This window comes from Jaculus jaculus, chromosome 3, assembly GCF_020740685.1.
Source record: "Jaculus jaculus isolate mJacJac1 chromosome 3, mJacJac1.mat.Y.cur, whole genome shotgun sequence".
In the NCBI taxonomy this organism is placed as follows: Eukaryota; Metazoa; Chordata; class Mammalia; order Rodentia; family Dipodidae; genus Jaculus; species Jaculus jaculus.
Window position 1 is genome coordinate 168,357,471 of NC_059104.1, and position 20,640 is coordinate 168,378,110.

The 20,640-nt window shown below is 43.9% G+C and overlaps 1 protein-coding gene across 2 annotated transcripts in view; it reads right to left on the minus strand.

Moving 5' to 3' along the window:
• Positions 1-1,536: 1,536 nt before the first annotated feature.
• Pold3 (DNA polymerase delta 3, accessory subunit) overlaps positions 1,537-20,640 on the minus strand; it is a 53,441-nt gene continuing 34,337 nt past the window's right edge. For both annotated transcript variants that reach the window (XM_004656275.2, XM_045146503.1), the window contains exons 9-12: positions 19,898-20,004; positions 11,931-12,037; positions 10,040-10,118; positions 1,537-2,842 (exon numbers count right to left, since the gene is read on the minus strand). In XM_004656275.2, the coding sequence (XP_004656332.1) occupies positions 2,643-2,842; positions 10,040-10,118; positions 11,931-12,037; positions 19,898-20,004 (493 nt within the window). In that variant the 3' untranslated portion in view covers positions 1,537-2,642. The remainder of the gene's footprint in view (positions 2,843-10,039; positions 10,119-11,930; positions 12,038-19,897; positions 20,005-20,640) is intronic.

The window sequence follows — 20,640 nt, forward strand, 5'->3', positions numbered from 1 at the left end:
ATCCCTTGAAAGATGGAACTGCAACAAGCACCAGATTTTTCCAATTCCAATTCGGTTTTATTAGAGATCCCAGGAAAACAGTTTTTTAAAAAAAGATTGAATTGTTGCTTTTTAATTTTCCATTCCTATTTAGAAAAAATGACTAGAGGCAATGACAAAAATAACCACTTAAAATAAGGGAGTCTCCAGATTTTTTTTTTTTTTTTTTTGTCAAGCTTTAAGTCCAGGCTTTCCATCCTTCTTCAGTTTAAAAAAGAAAGGTTTTGGAGTACATCAACGTTTACTCAGCTTGCTATACAAAGACTCAGCCTTCTCAAGCCCCAGACATAATACCAGGACTCATATCCCAAGCTACTGGTCTTTATCAAGTCCATGTTTGGTTGCTCAAGAAGCTTGTGCTAATCCCAAGTTCAGTCACAATCTTACCCTTCAGCAATAGGTGGCTGACTGCATCTCTTACAACACAGGCTAGGCTGAAGTGGAAGGTCAGACACCCCTTGTCTGCCATGGGTGAGTCACATTAACAGTCATGCCTCAGAGCTCAGAGGACAAGATCACTGACCCACCACCTACCTAGCCATAATGGAAGGAGCTTGAAAATTACATGAACAGATGACTTCTTTAAGTACAAAAAACAAACAACAACAACAAAAAAAAACCACCCAGCACTTGGGAGGCAGAGGTAGAAGGAACACTGTGAGTTTGAGGCCCCCTGACACTACATAGTGAATCTCAGGTCAGCCTGGGCCAGAATAAGGCCCTACCTCAAAAAACAAAAACAAACAAAAAACCCAAATATTTTATTTTCTGCTTAGATCCACTAACCATTCAGCCCTGACCATCTCTTCTTGGGCAGCCTACACTGCAAGACAAATGGGGAACTTGAAAATACACAGGAGTGGGCTGGAGAGATGGCTTAGCAGCTAAGGTGCTTGCCTGTGAAGTCTAAGGACCCATGTTCTATTCTCCAGATCCCACATTAGTCACGCACAAAGATGAGGCAAGCGCAAGGTCACACATGCCCACTAGGTGGCGCAAATGTCTGACATTCAATAGCAGTGGCTGAGGCTCTGGAATGCCACTTCTCTCTCTCTAAAAAAAAAAAAGCCAAAAGGAAGGGAAAAGGAAAGGGGAAAAGAAAGCTGAGCGCAGTGGCGCATGCCTTTAATCTCAGTACTCGGGAGGCAAAGGTAGGAGGATTGCTGTAAATTCAAGGCCACCCTGAAACTACATAGTTAATTCCAAGCCAGCTTGGGCAAGAGTGAGACCCTACCTCAACAAACAAAAAACAAACAAACAAAAAAAAAACAGGAGCAACTTCTGTGTTTAAACATGTGCCATTAAATTCTTACTAGAATCCTGGAAGCTGTCATTTCTTGACTCCCGTTTTCTTGAAATGATACGGTCTGTGTGGTCTGTGTAACTTGTGCCCGGTACGTGAGAAGCGATTTTCTTTTTAGTCTTCTCACTGTTTGGGTTTCATTCTAGCACTGAGAATGGGAAGGTGGGGAGCAAGAAACCACAGAGAGCCCAAGGTACCACAAGCCTGTGTCAGCAGCACAACTCCTTTAATGTCACACATGCTAACTACTCAGGTCATTTCCTGGGGAGCCAGATACATCATCAGATTCCTATTTGTGCTTGGTCTGAAGCTCTTCCCTAACCACTAATTGTGAGCTCAGGTCTAGAGAGCTTTTGTGAAAGGGTAGAAAATAAGTGATGTCCTGGTCTGGAGCCAGATGTCAGGTACTGCATAATAGGGGAAGATGATTACGGGAAGATAGCTGTTTCAGCATTTAGTCCAACCAAGATATAAAAGGTTTTCAGAAAACTGCTTTATGGGGTTAGGGGACAGCAGGGTGGCTGTGGGGAGAGAAGGACGGGGGAATACAGCCAGTAGAATTCATGGGTATAAACATTCTCACAAGCTCACAGGATGCAGAGGACCACGCAGGCATACTTCCTGAACCTCAGGAGACTCGTGGTGCAGAGTGGGTAGGGCCACAGTGATCATTCTAAAACCTGCTCCAACTGAATGCTGGAATGGATTCTCCAAGACAGGTCAAAGATTGTGCTTTTAAAATGTCATTAGAGCCGGGCGTGATGGTACACACCTTTAATCCTAGCACTTGGGAGGCAGAGGTAGGAGGATCGCTGTGAGTTTGAGGCCAGCCTGAGACTACATAGTGAATTCCAGGTCAGCCTAGGCTAGAGCAAAACTCTACCTCAAAAACCACAAAAAAAAAAAAAAAAAGATAGTAACAGTTCTTTAAATATTCTTGTGCCTCCTGCTTCCAGATGACTCCTTTTTGGTTAAAAACCAGAAACAAGCCAGGCGTGGTGGTGCACGCCTTTAATTCTAGCACTTGGGAGGCAGAGGTAGGAGGATCGCTGTGAGTTTGAGGCCAGCCTGAGACTACATAGTGAATTCCAGGTCAGCCTGGCCTAGAGTGAGACTCTGTCTGGGGGTGGGGGTGTGGGAGGGGAGGGAGGCGGGACAGAAACAGACAAGCATCACAGGATGGAAGAACAGTCTTTTGATATTGGTGGGGCGAGGAGCCAGATGAACTTACACAGTAAGTGACAGTCTATACTTCTTGGCTTTCGCCCTTGGCCACCCCAAGTCCAGTCAGAGATGGCATTCATTTCTTCTGGAAGAAGCCGGTGATGGACACTTGTCTGTTGGCTTTGCCCAGAGCAGCAGTCCCTTTCTTGGGGCCCTTTCGCTCTTCTTTGGACTCTTTTTTCACAGCTGTGGCAGGTCTTTGTACAGAAGGGGTCTTCACCTTAAGTTCCTCTTCACTGTCTGTGCAAGATTCACTCTCGTAGACCTTTTCTGTAACTAGAATTAAGTTATAAAAAAGGGGAACATGGATGAGTTGAGAAAACCAAGAAGATGAGATGCCTTGCTCATCAGGTCCTGACCCTTTCTCCTACTGGGAGATCACACCTATACTCAGACAGGGGGACTTGAGCTCACACCACCGCAGGGGGGCCTGGGCATGAACACGTCTCCTTCCTCCTCCACTAAGCCTCATCAAGCGAGCCTTTATCATCTCCTTACCCAGACCTGTTACTGGGGTTCTGGTCTAGGCTAGCCAACTTCCTGAGCTCTGCATATGAACTGTTTATATCTCACACATGTTCTCATAACTTCATGCTTTGACTTGCTTTCCAAGTCTTACTCTTGTGACCCACAGTGCTTGCCCATGTCTACCACTCATTTTCCTGGTCTTAAATCTTTGGCCTACCAGAGTCCTGTGGGGCTCTTTCAGCTACCTAACTGGTGTCAAGCACTCTCTATACACCCTAGGTACAGAGGATTGTTCAGTTCTTAGTTCTGAATGACTACTAATTAACCCAAGATTTAGTTGTACTCTACAAGATAGGCGATTACTGTCCCAAGCGAACCATACTAGATGACTAGTTTTATGGAAGGACAATGATAAAATGAAATACAAAGAGACTGATTTTCTCCCTCCCTACCAGCCAAAGGCCATTAAACCTCCCTGAATCCTTCCCAAGGGAAAGAAGGAAAAGAATGACTCCAGCAAATGGTCAACAGAAGCAAGCCCCAGAGGGCTCAGGCAGGACAGCCCTGTGAACGCAGAACAGATGAGGAGACCCTTCAACACTACTGCATTACAGACCCCCACCACACGCCACAGTATGATGCCATCTTCCTGTGATTTCAGGGCGGTAGAAGAAACACTATTAAATCCTTTCTCAGTCTTTGTGAATTTAGCATGTGATGCAGAAACAGTAAAAGAAACACATCTTCCTTAAATGCAAATAACCTAGTATGTATAATGAATGCTCAAAAAACTAAAGTAAAAGTTATTTTTCCCACGAAAGAACAAACCCTTATTTATTGATAATTATTTTTTTAAAAATATTATTTATTTACTTGCAAGCAGAGAGAGATAAAAAAGAGACAGAGAGAATGAGCATGCCAGGGCCTCTTGCCACTGCAAACGAACTCCAGATGCATGCATCACTTTGTGCATCTGGCTTTATGTGGGTACTGGGGAATCGAACCTGGGTTGCTAAGCTTTACAGGTAAGTGCATTAACTGCTGAGCCATCTCTCCAACCCAGATAATTCTTTTATTTTTGGTTTTTCGAGGTAGGGTCTCACTCTAGCCCAGGCTGACCTGGAAATCACTATGTAATCTTGGGGGGGTCTCAAACTCTCGGCAATCCACCTACCTCTGCCGCCCAAGTGCTAGAATTAAAGGCATGCACCACCACGGCCGGCCCAGATAATTCTTTATGATTAAAATATATTAGTCAAAGCCAGGTATCATGGTGTACACCTTTAATCCCAGCACTTGGAAGGCAGAGATAGGAAGATCAAGACCACCCTGAGACTACCAAGAGAATTCCAGGTCAGCCTGGGCTAGAGTGAGGCCCTACCTCAAAAAACCAAAATAATAATATTAATTAATTAAATTAAAATAAAAAACTACAGTCAAACTGTCCCAGAGGCATGGGCACTAAACGTAAACATACCTAGGTTCTAAGATTTACTCTGTTTAAATTTCAGCACACATAGAACCACCCGGAGAGTTTAGTACAAAGCACTGACTGCTGGATTCTACTTCCAAAGTTTCAGACTCAGCTGGTCTGGAATGGGAGGAGTGTGTGTGTATATGTGTCTGTGTGTGTGTGTGTGTGTGTGTGTGTGTGTGTGCACGCACACACACGCACACACACATACACGCACATGAGAGATTGAGAGGGAAAGAGGTAGAGACAATGTGTGTTATGTGTTTGCATGGGTGAGGGTGCGTGTGGTGGCCGTGGACTGAAGTGGGGTGTCTTCCTTGATCACGCTCTACCTCATTATTGAGACAGGGTCTCTCGCTTGAACCCAGAGCTCACCAAGTCAGCTAGACCAAGTAGCTAGCTTACCCATGCCAACCGTCTCCGCCTCTCAAGCGTGCAAAGTACAGGCGGGCTTCCAAGACTGCCCAGCATTTACATGGGTGCTGGGGACCCAAATTCTGGTCCTCACACTTGCGTGATAAGCATTTTACCAACTGAGCTCTCACTCTGCGAGCAGAACTTTGCCTTTATCCCAGATAACACTAATGCTGCTGATGTGGGACAGCACTTCATGAATCAATGACCCTCCTCACTCCATTAAAATGGGGGTAACACTGACCCCTCATACGGGTCTACCCAGCAGTCTTTAGAAAGCACTCTTCAATGCAGCCTTTTCCTTCACAGTGCCCTGCTGGACCAGTCAACGAGCCAATGGTCCCATGGCAGTCCTTCACCACATCCCACTAGGACAGCATAATTAACAATTTCCTCCCTAAGAGTTCTTAGAATTTGTCACTGCTTCCAAGAGCCCAGAGCTCACTTTGGTGACTGACTCCTGCCCATTGAGAGCTCCAAAAACACTGATAACCCTTAAATATGCATTGTTGTGGAAGGCCTTACTATTCAAATCATGCTATCAAGGCCCAAAGCATTAGACTCCAGCGAGTTTATTAGAAATGGAGAATCTCAGTCAGGTGTGGCACATGCCTGTAAGCCCAGCACTTGGAGGCTAAGGCAAGAGAATTATGGGTATGAGGCCAGTCTAGGCTATGTATGAGGAGAATTGGGTGGGAATGGAGGGTAGGGGGTGAAAAAGACATACAGAATCTCAGGTCTTACCTCTGTCTGACAGAACAAGAATTTCGCAGCTGGAAAGGTTTCAGAAACCTATCAATCATTTTAAGAAGATACTTAGGAGATTAACATGGGGTATTATTAGCTCAAAATGCACCATCCCAGAACAGAACCCCATCTCACATGCATCTTCAAAAGCACTATGTAACTGGATTAATGAAACAAAATCACAAGTCGTTAATTATTCATATGCTAAGTTAGGAAGATCTGAAGAACTGTCTATAGAAAAGAAGTGACTGACTAGCTAATGTAAGTCTTCACTTCATAAACTAATTCTGTATTTAAATAGCAGCACGTTTACAATATCATACATCCAAATCAATACCTCACAATTTCATTACTTCTCAATGAAACCACTTGCTATCTCTTTGCTAATTTGTATAATACATGGGGGGGGGGATTAAACAGTTGGCAGTACTGTCAAAATGTCTACAGCAGCTCATTTAGTACATTTCAATGAATGTAAGAGCCAAAGGAAGGGGAGGAGTGCTCAAAATACTGTCTTCCACAGCCTCTTCAGCAAATGGTGTTGGGAAAACTGAATAAATATCTGCAGAAGGATGAAAATAGATTCTTCTCTCTCGCCATGCACAAGAATTAAGTCCAAATGGATTAAAGACCTTAACATCAGACCTGAAACTCTGAAACTGCTAGAGGAAAAAGTAGGGGAAACCCTTCAACATATTGGTCTTGGCAAAGACTTTCTGAATACAACCCCAATTGCTCAGGCAATAAAACCACAGATTAATCACTCGGACCTCATCAAATTACAAAGATTTTGCACTGTAAAGGACACAGTGAAAAAAGCAAAGAGGCAACCTACAGAATGGGAAAAAATCTTCGCCAGCTATATATCTGATAGAGGATTCATATCTAGGATATACAAAGAACTCAAAAAGTTAAATAATAAGGAAGCAAACAAGCCAATCAAAAATGAGCTATGGAGCTAAATATAGCATTCTCAAAGGAAAAAATACAAATGGCACATAAGCATCTAAAAAAATGTTCTACGTCACTAGTCATCAGGGAAATGTAGATTAAAACTACAGTGAGATTACATCTCACTCCTGTCAGATTGGCTACCATCATGAAAACAAATGATCATAAATGTTGGCAGGGATGTGGAAAAAGAGGCACCCTTCTACACTGCTGGTGGGAATGCAATCTGGTCCAGCCATTGTGGAAATCAGTGTGGAGGGTCCTAAAACAGCTAGATTGATCTATCATATGACCCAGCTATAGCACTCCTAGGCATATATTCAAAGGACCCATCTCATTGCCTTAGAAGTACGTGCTCAACCATGTTTATTCCTGCTCAATTTATAATAGCTGGGAAATGGAACCAGCCTAGATGTCCCTCAACTGATGAGTGGATAATGAAGATGTGGCACATTTATACAATGGAGTTCTACTCAGCGGTAAAGAAAAATGAAGTTATAAAATTTGCAGAAAAATGGATGGATCTGGAAAGGATTATACTAAGTGAGGTAACTCAGGCCCAGAAAGCCAAGCACCACATGGTCTCCCTCATATGTGGATCCTAGCTACAGATGATTGGGCTTCTGCGTGAGAAGGAAAAAACTCAGTAGCAGGGGCCAGTAAGTTAAAAAGGAGATATAAAGGGAAGAGAAAGGAAGGGAGGGGTGTACTTAATAGGTTGGTATTGTATATATGTAAGTACAATGATTGAGATGGGGAGGTAACTGATGGAGAATGGAATATCAAAAGGGAAAGTGGGGGGGGGTATTACCATGGAATATTTTTTATAATCATGGAAAATGTTAATAAAAATTGTGAAAAGAAAAAAATATGGCAGAGGCCCTGTCAGAAGAACAGGAGGCGGGTACTGACAGGATGGAGCCCCACACAAACACCATCATGTCTTCATGAGCTTTAGTGACCACCTAACCTGGGAAAAGCTGATTCTTTAGCCAATCAATCTCTTGTTATTGATCTATTGTTATTAATTTTGACTTATTAATTTGTGCGTGTATGTATGGGCGGGCTAAAACACCAGGCACTTGCACCACTTCCTGTGCCCTGCCTGTGCGGGGGCTTAGGAGCTGAGCCTAGGCGGGAAGGCTTTTCAAGCAACCTTTAACGTCTTTCAGGCCACTTTCTTTTTCCTTCGAGGCAGGATCCCACTGTAGCCTAAGCTGACCTGGAACTCACTGCAGCCCCGGGCTGGCCTCATATTCACAGCAATTCTCCTTTAACTGGGGAGTGGGAGCGGAAATCAAGGCATTTCCACCATACAGGCTTCTACCAATCTTTTAAAGACTAAATTAGAAAAGGAAAGTAAAAAAAAAAGGGGGTAGGAACTGGGCGTGGTAGTGCATGCCTTTAATCCCAGCACCCAGGAGGCAGAGGCAGAGGCAGGAGGATCACCGTGAGTTTGAGGCCACCCTGAAACTACATAGTGAATTCCAGGTCAGCCTGAGCCAGAGCAAAACCCTACCTCAAAAAAACAAAAAAAAAAAAAAGAGAGAGACAAAGAGAAAGAGGGTAGGGAAAGCCTTCTCTAAGAGATCTGGCTGTGACAGCTGCCCCCACAAAAAAACAACAAGGGCTGGAGAGATTGCTCAGTGGTTAAGGAACTTACCTGCACAGCCTAATGACCAGGGCTCAGTTCCCCAGGACCCACATAAAGCCAGATGCACAATGTGGTGCATGCATCTGGAGTTCGTCTGTAGTGGCTAGAGGTCCTGGTGCACCCATCCATTCATTCATTCATTCTCTTTCTCTCCTCTCTCCCTCTGCTTGCAAATAAATAAATATTTGTGTTTGTTTTTTTTTTAAGGAAAAGACAAACAATAACAGGTGCTCTGACCAACAAGAGGTTTAAAGTCTCCAATCCTTAACTGTTTCCAGACACAAAAGCATAGTCTTGGGACCTGAGTATGTCAATCAGCCTCATATGCTATAGCCTGTCTCGCAGAAGTCTGGTTTCACTGTGAAAAGGAGAGAAGAACGGGTGCGCACTGACCTGACCTGGCTGACCGAAGCATATAGGAAGCAGTGTGACAGGTGACTCGAGTCACACAGATCTTGGAGAGGATGCCCGCTGCTCTCTGCAGACTCTAATCATCTCTAAGTGCTTTGTTTCTACTGTTCATTTATAAACAGAGCTACAGAGGGTAAAAGCCATTGCTGTATAAGCAAGAGGACCTGAGTTCAATCACTAGCACCCATGTAAAAAAATAAAAGAAGTCAGGCAAGGCTGCAGATGCCTGTAACCCAATGCTGAAGGGGCAAAGACAAGATCCTGGGGCTCACTGGCCAGCCAGTCTAGCTGAAAGACATCAAATTCCAGATTCAGTTAGAGAGCCTGTCTCAAGGAGAGAGTAAAAGGGCAAGAGAAGGCACCTGACACCCTCCTCTGGCCTCCACATGTCTGCACACAGCTGCACACATGTGTGTTTCACACGCTACATCCACATACACTACGCCACAATGATACACACACAAGTAAGAGAATAAAGCAAATTTATAAATGGTCTAAAGAAAGGAGGGCTTCTTGGGCTGGAGAGATGGCTTAGTGGTTAAGGCGCTTCCCTGCGAAGCCTAAGAACCCATGTTTGACTCTCCAGGTCCCACATAAACCAGATGCACAAGATGATGCAAGCACCCAAGGGCACACACATCTGGAGCTCGATTGCAGTGGCTGGAGGCCCTGGTTTTCTCTCTCTTGTGCTCTCATTTAAAAAAAAAAAAAAAAAAAAAAAAAAAAGGCCAGTTTGTTGGGCTAGCTCAAAAAAAAAAAAGCGCTTCCCAACATCTTTGAGACATTCAAGTATTTTTAAATTATTTAATTTATTTATTTATTTGACAGAGAAAGAGGGAGGGAGAGAGAGAATGGGCGCGCCAGGGCCTCCAGCCACTGCAATCGAACTCCAGACGTGTGTGTCCCCTTGTGCATCTAGCTAATGTGGGTCCTGGGGAATCAAACCTGAGTCCTTTGGCTTTGCAGGCAAACACCTTCACCACTAAGCCATCTCTCCAGTCCCATCAAAGTATTTTTAGATAACTGCTTCATCTGTCTTCCTAACAACCCCACACAGACAACATAGACAGATTTATTCCTTCTATTCCACAGATGAAAATCCTCACCAGAGTTGACATGACTTCTAGCAAAGACCTCAGTGCTGAGTTTCATGGGGGGGAGGGGCTTTTCCTACACAAACCCCAGTACGTTGACTTTGCTGCAGTGCCCTGTGTATTAGGATGCTCCAAGGAAGGCGGGGGCGGGGGGGGGGGGGGACAAGTACCATGCAAATTCACGCTGCCTCTGGAGATTTCTCAGTGTTCCTCTCTGGTAAGAATTCTACCTCAGGGTCCAAGCCAAAGATCTGTCTTACCTATGCAGCCTTCTTCATCCACAAAGGCTTTAGATTTCAATACTCGTTTTCGTTTTCTTCTGCTTTCTCCATTTGAACTCTAAAAGAAGAAAGGAAGATCAGAAGGGTGTAAGATTAAGTTGACCAATGAAACTATAGGGGAAAATAACAAAAGCTATTACATCTACAACACCTCATTCCCAACATTCCCTTATGGTAAACAAAGTTGAAAGAGGGACTGGAGAGGTGGCTTAGCAGTTAAGGCACTTGCCTGAGAAGCCTAAGGACCCAGGTTCAATTCCATAGTACCCATGTAAGCCAGATGCACAAGGTGGTGCATGTGTCTGGAGTTTATTTGCAGTGGCTGAAGGCTGTGGTGCACCTTTTCTTCCTTCTTTCCTTTCTTTCCTCTTTCTCTCTCTCAAATAAATAGCTACATAATTTTTCTTAAGTTGAAAGAGGACTCTACCAATCCTCCGCCATGGATGAGTTATGCTCACTCTAAGTACAGGCTTGCTTTCTCCCTGCTTAGGAAAAGAAGAGCAACGTGTTAAGGAAAGACCAGTTCCTACTGTCAACAAGGTCCTGGTGGATACGCAAGCAGCATGGCTGCAAAGACAAGCAAGGGGCTGGGGAGATGGCTCAGCAGTGAAGAGTGCTTGCTGCACAAGGGCTGAGACCACCGGACTGACTCCCCAGCACTCACAGCTAGGCAAGGCCATACACATCTGAACCCCAATCCTGCAGGGAACACCACCAGAGAACTGGTAGGGCAACATCTCTCCCTCTCTCTCACGCGCACACCACACTCCGTATCACACACACACACTTCGTATCCTATTACACATACACCACAGTTCCTATGATAGCTCTCTCTCTCACACACTTTGTATCACACACCACACTCCATGTCATACACACATACTTCATATCATATCACACATACATACATACTATCATATACACACATACTTCATATTACATCTCTCTCACACACACATGCATACTTATATCACACATACATACACATCTCACTTCCTATCACAATGCACACAAACACCACACTTCCTATCAGACACACACATCAGAACAAGGACCGTAGTGGAGGGAACTACAAGGGATGCAGACAACAGACTATGTCAGGGCTTTAAGAGAGCACTGGGGCCGAGCCCACAGGAATGCCCCTTAAGCCAAACCAGGGAGTTCTCAGCATATGCCCTGCTGTCAATACGTGCTATGTCAGCCTGGCATTTCAATGTTACACTCAACTAGCTTAGTGTGAAACACATTTGTAATATCACTTCCCTTTTCTGTCCACTGGTCTCTTTCATCCCTTCTCTTTGACTAATGATCACTGTAAGATTTAAATAAGACTTAAGGAGCTAAAGAAAACTACTAGTTAACGAAGAAAAAGGAAACCCTATCAGCACTCATTTTTCAACGTTTTATGAACTACTCTACACTAACATAGACGAGACACTGTTGAGGGCACTGAAAACTGGATTTTGCCATTTGTTGCCAGTTTTCTCATCTAGTCCTTGCCCTGAAGAACAACATCTGTAAGTTCTTTGTTCCCTTCTCTTTCACAATTTCCCCTGGATCAGGCAGGATCCCTTCTTAAAACTTCCTTCTTAAAACTTCATTCGCAGTGTGCAGCAGGGCAACCCTGACAGTGAGGGTCATGAAAAATAGAACAGCTCCCCACCCCCACCTCTGAGGCTAGTCCTACAACATCTCCCTTAGGTGAGAAACAGGGAATGCCCAGTCCGATGAACCTTCAGGGGAGAATGAGACAGGAGACAGAACGTCAACCCATCGACCCTGCACTTGCGACAGCAAGAGTCCCACACAATTCAGCATTCTAACTTAGATTCCCAGAGACACAGGATGGACGTGCATCCTGAGGTTTTACCTTGCTTGGAGGAGGCTCAGTCTTCGGCACTGGATCAGGAGGTGGGGACACGGGAGGTGGTGGGGATGGTGACTCAGCTTCGTAAGTCCCAGGAGAGTCTGGGAAGACTGGAAAATGGAACAGATAAGAGCTACAACACCTTCTCCACCAGCATGTCTCACTCACTTCCAGGTTCAGCAAAGGGCATTATGCAAGTGGTGGGTGTCTGTGACAACCAAGAAGACTTGGAATTACAGAGTTACCTTGAAAATATAATTAAAGCCAGGCGTGGTGGCGCATGCCTTTAATCCCAGCACTCGGGAGACAGAGGTAGGAGGATCACCATGAGTTCAAGGCCACCCTGAGATGACAGTTAATTCCAGGTCAGCCTGGACCAGAGTGAGACCCTACCTCGAATAAGTAAATAAAAATAATTAATTTTGCTGGGCAGTGGTGGCACATGCCTTTAATCCCAGCCCTTGAGAGACAGAGGTAGGAGGATTGCCAAGAGTGCAAGGCCACCCTGAGACTACAGAGTGAATTCCAGGTCAGCCTGGGCTAGAGTGAGACCTTACCTCGAACTCCCCCCCAAAAAATATATATACATATATATATAATTTTACATACTTATAATTAAAATCAGAGAATCAAGAAATACTAGAGTTGAAAATACCTTAGAGGGCTGGAGAGATGGTTTAGCATTTAAGCGCTTGCCTGTGAAGCCTAAGGACCCTGGTTCAAGGCTCAATTCCCCAGGACCCACATTAACCAGATGCACAACAGGGTGCATGCGTCTGGAGTTCGTCTGCAGTGGCTGGAAGTCCTGGCACGCCCATTCTCTCTCTCTCTCTGCCTCTTTCTCTCTGTCTGTTGCTCTCAAATAAATAAATAAACAAACAAAAAAAATTTAAAAAAGAAAATACCTTAGAGATCATCTTTGTCAAATGTTCTATTTTACAGCTAAGTCAAGACATTAAGTCGGTTTACAAATTCCGATCACCTGCCATGTGTCATGTATTTCACTTTGTCCTCCCAACAACCTGGGAGAGAGACAGGTCTCATTCCCACACCTCAGTCCAGCAAACAGAAGTGCACAGAGATTCTTCCACTTGATAACGACACGCCCTTGTCACATACAGGAGGTACTGAGCATGTCAGTGTGACTCTATTAACCACTCTTGAGACATTTTCTCTCAAATCAGACGCCCTGCGTCAGTCTTTGTTACTGTGATCTGAGGAAGTTACTCGCAGCTCCTGAGATGTCGAAGAGTGAACTCTCCTGAGCGCGAGCTGTGCAAGAGCGCACTCCGAGACGGTCTTCACGAGGACTCAACAATTTGTATGGACTATTTCCAGAGATTTCCTGACAAGGCCTTTCACTGATAAGGTCTGTTTTGTCACACTGAGAGTAGCTGAGGAAAAAAATGAGGACAGAATAATGCCATGGACGTGGTGCTTGAGAAGAGACCAGCCCCGATGGGATCCCATCTTGCTTAGTTAAGGAACAGTGGTCCTGGCAGAAGGCCGATGAGCAGGCGGGAAAACCCTCAGCTGATCCGTGGCTCACCCACCACAACGCAAATGCTGGTCAAGCGACCAGGAGCTGCTTAGCCTCACTGGCTCCCTCCTGGCTACATTCAAGTTCTTAGGACAAGTCTTGGATTTGAAATTCTCTCAACTGATTAGGTCAGTATTAAAAATGATGACAGTGGAGGGTTCAAGGCCAAATGACCTAAGGAGGTGAAGCACAATGGAGAGCCAGTCTGACACAGTAAATCACACATTTCAAATATGAAATGGCCCCCAATATACACTCAGGGAAACGAGACAGAAACATAAAAGGAATGAAGTCCAGCTCAAGTCTAGCTATTAACCCAGCCCCAGAAGGGTAGCACACTATGAGAGCTTAAGCAAGGGAAGTGTCACAGCCCTAAACCAAGAGAAGGAAGAGCTGTTCAGACAGGTGGGCCACAGTGGTAGGTGAGTTACTGTGGTCCAAGGTGATTTTAGGCAATGAGGCTAAGGGGAAAAGTTTTGAGCATTCGCAGTAATAAATGTAGGTGTTCTTAGGCTATTTCCAGTTCTGCAACCGCTGTGGTGCCTGCTCAGGCCCCTCTCAGGGTACAGCATGTAACTATTTGTTTACCCACATCCCTGCCTCAAACTACTCAAAGAGGCAGAGCTGCCACAACTCCCTTGCTACTAAACACAGAACAACAGTAACTGTTTTAGATGAAGGAAAACATCACTTCAGGTCAAGACTGACTGAGCATATACTTCCTGTTTACTTTCACATGGGCCCCTAAAGAAACATAATAAAGGGATGAAATACTATAAACTTCCCACAAAGGCAAAGAACAGAGAAGTCAATGGTTCTTAATGAGGAAAAACTTCAACAAATCCTTGAAAGATGGACACCAGATAGGAGAAGGCTGACAAAAGAATTCGATTAAATGATCCCAATGACAGAGATTACAATTATAAACTGTCATATCTGACTTTAACATCTTATCTACCAGAGCCAGGTGTGGTGGCGCACGCCTTTAATCCCGACACTTGGGAGGAAGAGGTAGAAAAACTACAGGGAGTTTGAGGCCACCCTGATACTACATAGTAAGTGCAGGGCCAGCCTGGGCTAGAGTAAAACCCTACCTTGAAAAAAAATCATATTTACTGAGATGAAGAGACAGCGCAGAAGTTAAAATGCTTGTCTGAGAAGTCTAAGGACCCAGGTTCGATTCCCCAGATGCACAAGGTGGCACATGCATCTGGATTCATTTGCAGCAGCTGGAGGCCCTGATGTCCCCATTCTATCTGTTCTCACTCTCCAATATATAAGTAAATAAAAATATTTAAAAAATCATATCTACTACTATGTTAAACTTAATGATTTTAAGGCTGGACATGGTGGTGCACAACTTTAATTCCAGCATTCGGGATGCAGAGGTAGGAGGATGGCCATGAGTTCGAGCACACCCTGAGATTACATAGTGAATTCCAGGTCAGCATGTGTTAGAGTGAAACCCTACCTCAAAAAAACAAAACAAAAAAAAAATGTTTTAAGAATAGAAAAAATAACCAATATTTTCTACTATATAAACATTAATTGTTCATTCTCATAATGACCCCACAAATCACTGTTACTTGTCTTGTACAATTGAGGTTCAAGGCAATTTTTTTAAAACTTGCCCACATTCAGTCTTTACCATTACATCAAGCATTCTGACTCAACATATTTTTTACTGATGTAAGCATAAGGAATACTTGATGCATCAGTGTACTTAAATAGATCTAGAGTAAACCTGGAGTTCTTCAGATAAAAAGTATTTAAGTAGTGAAACATCATCCCAGGAAAGCAACTTTTTGTCTGTGCAGAATAGGAACTGTGGTAAAACTAATTTCAGCACAAGCAATGTCACTGCTTATTTGTCAAGCGTCCCCTGGCACAGCAGAGTAATTAGAATTCCTGGAAAGCATTCACCGCTTCTTGGGACTCAATGTTTTTATTTTAAATACCTATCCTTACCTTGGAAAACAGGGATCATTTGTTTAACATTCTCCATACCAATTTGCAGGGGCTTAAAATGTGAAATGTTAGTAAATATTTACCATATCCATAAAACCTCTAGCTCTTCCTAGCAATGTAGGTATTAAAGTTATTTATTTTTCTGGGTGTAACCTTTTATTTTTTAAAAAAGAGAATACAAAGAACTACTAAAGGTGCTGATGCCCCTCCCAGACTGACGAGACAGGAGCAGCCCAGGGTAGACTTCCCAGTCTGAAGCTGAGGGGAACATTCCGTGGAGGCACACACACCACCGTGAAGCACTCCTGACACAACACAGAAAGAGAGTGAGGGGCAATGAGGAAGGCTGCTATGTAGCTTGGCACTTTGGACACATTACCTTGCTTTTCAAAAAAGCCCATACAGTTTGTGAAAACATCCTCGTTTCAGAGGAGCAAACAAGGACTTGATGTCATCTACCTAAGGCCACAGAGTAAGTAGTAAGGAATGATTTAAAGCCAGGTATGGCTGGCTCCAACGCCCTCGCCACTTCCCCTACTGACTGCTAGCTTAAGACAGCAGATTGAGCTATTCTTCATCTGTGCAACACAAGTAAAATAGTAAGTTAGACACAGTGTAGCTTTCAGACAGAGACATTTAAGAAAAACTATGGGGCCAGGCACAGTGGCATACATCTTTAATCCCAGCACTCATGAGGCCAAGATAAGAGGATCACTGTGAGTTCAAGGAGGGCTTGAGACTACATAGTGAATTCCAGGTCAGCCTGGGCTATAGCGAGACTCTACCTTAAATAAAACAAAAAACAAAACAACAAAAACTGGCAGGGGTTTAGACATTCAGCTAGATGCCAAGACTTATCTCTGCCAGGGAAAAAAGCAGGCCCTCTGCTCTCTACCATCTGTTCTAGAAGTTGCTCTCCTCCACCACATTCCTTTTCAAATTAAGCCCCACTCATATTTCTTTCTTTCTTTCTTTTTTTTTTTTTTTTTTTGGTTTTTCGAGGTAGGGTCTCACTCTAGCCCAGGCTGACCTGAAGTTCACTATGGAGTCTCAAGGTGGCCTCGAACTCATGGCGATCCTCCTACCTCTGCCTCCCGAGTGCTGGGATTAAAGGCATGTGCCACCACGCCCGGCCCCACTCATATTTCTAATCACCCATGGTATTATTTCTGTAGACTATGGATCAGCACAAGACAGAATACTTCACAAGAATGTGATGGTGTTCAACTACCATAGTAATTCCTTGGTTGGCAGATAACTCACTAATACCAGCAAATCTAGTTTAACCTTTAATTTTTTTTCCATTTATGGTTTTTTAAATATTTTTATGTATTTGAGAGAAAGAGGCAGAGAGAGAGAAAGGAGAAAGAGAGAATGGGCAAGCTAGGGCCTTCAACTGCTGTAAAAAAAAAAAAGTCTAGACACATGCGCCACCTTGTGCATCTGGCTTACGTGGGTCCTGGGGACTTAAACCTGGGTCCTTTGGCTTTGCAGACAACCACCTTAACTGCTAAGCCATCTCTCCAGCCCAGTGATTTATTTGTACATATGATATATGTGTATGTGCTGGCCATGGTGTTTGTGGAGGTCAGGTGACAACCTCAGGGTTCTTCTCCCACCGCTGGAGACAAGGTCTCTCCTGCCGCTGCTGCTACTGGTGAGACTCCGGCTTCTCCTGACACTGCAGCGCTGCATCGGGATTACCAACCACGCGCCACTTCTCCCCAGCTCTCATTTTAGGTTTTTAACATATGTTATTAGGCCCATGCTTTAAAGCCTTTCCAAAATCTCCTCAACTTCTTTTCCTGACTGGGACTAGAAGACCACTCCAGTTCCCATGTATTCCTGAGTTTACTTCCTAATTATCTCCCCCATGTCTACAGAGTTGCCTGCATTTCAGTTCTTAATTGGTCAGGTATTCCTTGATGGTATTTATTTCATTCACATATTTGAGGACTTCTTTCCAGTAATCTTAGCCAAAGCATTTTCATGAACGACAATAAACCAACTGCTCCTCTGAGACACTCTGCCCCGACTCCTTCCAAAGAGCCATTAAAACACCTATGAAGAGTACTATCCCCCCAACAGGACAGCAGAGGCTGTAATCCCTAACATTTTCCCACAAACAGTAAGATGGAAATCTACTGATCAGTGAAAATAGCACTTCTAGCAGAGATTCAGCCTCTTGGTACTATTTCTCTATCTGTTCAGTTTTTCAGTATTACAATCATCTGCATGTGTAACATCGTCCCTCCCCCCCCACACCTGCTTGTGAGTACCCTTTTAGGGGACCCTTGGCTACCATTTTCATGTACTTCAATAGCAGTTTCTGGAAAGAATTATAGTTTTATTCTTTTTTAAATTTTTATTTATTTGAGAGAGAACTCTGCAGAGAGGGAGATAGAAAGAGAGGAAGACAGAGAGAGAATGGGCTCATGAGGGTCTCCAACCACTGCAAACAAATGCCAGACATATATACCACCTTGTGCATCTGGCTTACATGGGTTCTGGGGAACTGAACCTGTGTCCTTAGGCTTTGCAGTAAAGCACCTTAACTGCTAAGATATCTTTCCAGCCCTTTAGTTTTATTCTTTAAGGCTCCTTATTTTGTATGTTTTCTTTTCCTTCTCCTCCCCACCTCCCACTACCCAAAGTAGAGTCTCAGTCTAGCTCAGGCTGAGCCTCCCAAGTGCTGGGATTAAAGGCATGTGCCCGTGTTTTCTTCTTTTTGTTTTGTTTAGTTTTCTTGAGGTAGGGTTTCACTCTAGGTCTGGCTGACCTGGAATTCATGTAGTCTCAGGGTGGCCTCGAACTCATGGCAATCCTCCTATCTCTGCCACTCGAGTGCTGGGATTAAAGGCATGCACCACCACACCCGGCCCTTGTTCTTCTTCAATCCATTTATTTATTTTTAAATTTTGTTTATTTTTATTTATTTATTTGAGAGCGACAGAGAGAAAGAGGGAGAAGGAGAGAGAGATAGAGAATGGGCGCACCGGGGCCTCCAGCCACTGCAAATGAACTCCAGACTCGTGCACCCCCTTGTGCATCTGGCTAATGTGGGTCCTGGGGACTCAAGCCTTGAACCGGGGTCCTTAGGCTTCACAGGCAAAAGCCTAACCACTAAGCCATCTCTCCAGCCCTAATCCATTTATTTATTTATTTATTTATTCATTAGAGAGAGAAAGAGGCAGATAAGAGAGGGAAGAATGGGTGCCCCAGAGCCTCTAGCCATTGCAAACAAACTCCAGATGCACCACCTCGGCATCTGGTTTACATGGGTGCTAAGCCATCTATGCAACCCCTAGATTTTTTTTTTTTTTTTTTTTTTGAGGCATCATCTCATTCCAGCCTAGGCTGGCCTTGAACTCATGGTTTGATCCTCCTACCTCATCCTTCAAGTACTTGGATTATAGGCATGAGCCATCATACCTGATTCCTAAATAAATACATTTTTTAAATGTGGTATTCTAGGAAAGCCTCATAAGAAAAAGAATGGTAAAACCGGAAGAATCTACAGTGTCACTGTTGAGAAGAAATGACACTATGAATCTATCCATCCGAGGCTGGGGACAGCGTCATACAATAAGCATAGATAGGAGTGTGGCCAGGAAAAGCAGTAAGTTTTTCAAAAGAATATCGAATATTCTTGAGAGCTAAGATCTTATCCCAAGTCATGTCAAGTATATAGAAAGAGGCTAAAGAGGAAGTTCTTGGGCTGAACTGACCCACCCTGGAAAGCATGCTCTGATAACTGGAGATGAAAGTCTTCAAGTCCATGGCATAATGCCTGTGGACCATTTTAAGTGGTTGAGGGAAATGAAGTCCAAAGGAATTCAGTATCACATAAACGTATATTGACAGTGCAAATAAACTGATATCTAAAGGGATTAAAGAAGTGCTCCCAAATGGCTTAATGGTTAAGGTACTTGCCTATGATGCATAAGAACCCAGGTTTGATTCCCCAGGACCCATATAAGCCAGATGCACAAGGTGGAGCATGTGTCTGGAATTTGTTTGTGGCAGCTGGAGGGCCCTAGTATATCCATTCTCTCTCAAATAAATAAGTAAATATATTTTAAAATCTGTGTATTCATGCCATAGCACAGCACATGAGTTTTCATGAGGTTTGGGGATTTGAACTCAGGTACTCAGAATTGTACAGCAGCTGCTTTACCCACTGAGCCATTTCCCCAGACCTGAATACCACAATTCTTACAAGATGCACATGAAGGTAACCAAAGGAATACTAGCCTTAAGAGAGAAAGAAAGAAAACGTCTTCTGATACTATTTATCCTTTTTCTTTGCGTTATTTTCCTAAGTTACCAAATGCTCATGGTTCTGATTAAAAGGATAAAGTGGATTTCAAAGAGCGAGGTGAGAAAGCTTCCCAATGCTAACAGTGCCACCCTCAGTGTAATTCAAACAGGCCAAGTTTTAGGTCCCCACAGCGACGCCTACCTTCATCTTCGCTGCTATCAGACTGAGGCAGCTTGATTCTCCTCCTCTTTTTCTTCGTGGTTGCGGTTTCCTTTGCTTCTTCATCAGATAAATCTACTCTCTTCCCCCTGTTGCCATCCAGGAATAAATAGCACATGTTGTACATAACAAAAATTTAAGTATTTGTATGCTCCTCTGCATCTTGTTATAACTCATAGTCTTAATCCCAGAGGGCAGAAAAACTAAACAGTCAAAGGAGACAAAGAAAAGAGTCTTCTTAGGGATGCACGGCAAGTTACCCACCAGAACATCAATCACTTCAAAGGGAGACCCCATAAAAGATTTCTGTCTATAGACTGGACTACCTAGAAGCTTCTTGCTGCCTGTGTTTTTACCCCCAAGGTAGGGTCTCACTCTAGTTCAGGCTGACCTCGAGCTCATAGTGATCCTCCTACCTCTGCCTCCCGAGGGCTGGGATTAAAGGAGTGAGCCACCATGTCCGGCACTTACTACCTTTTAATTGTCTCCACTGGCCTTTCAATCATTCAACAAACCCTAGATAAACAGCTGCTTCCAACACACAAGGCTCTTTGCTAAACACTGAGGCAACAAAAATCAGGAAGAAAATATTATTCCCAGCTAGATGTGGTAGCACATGCCTATTAATTTTAGCATTCAAGAAGCTGAGAGATAGGACTGTGAGAATGAGGCCAGTCTGGGCTACGAGGTGAGAACCTGCCTCAAAAACAAAATGCTCTGGCCAA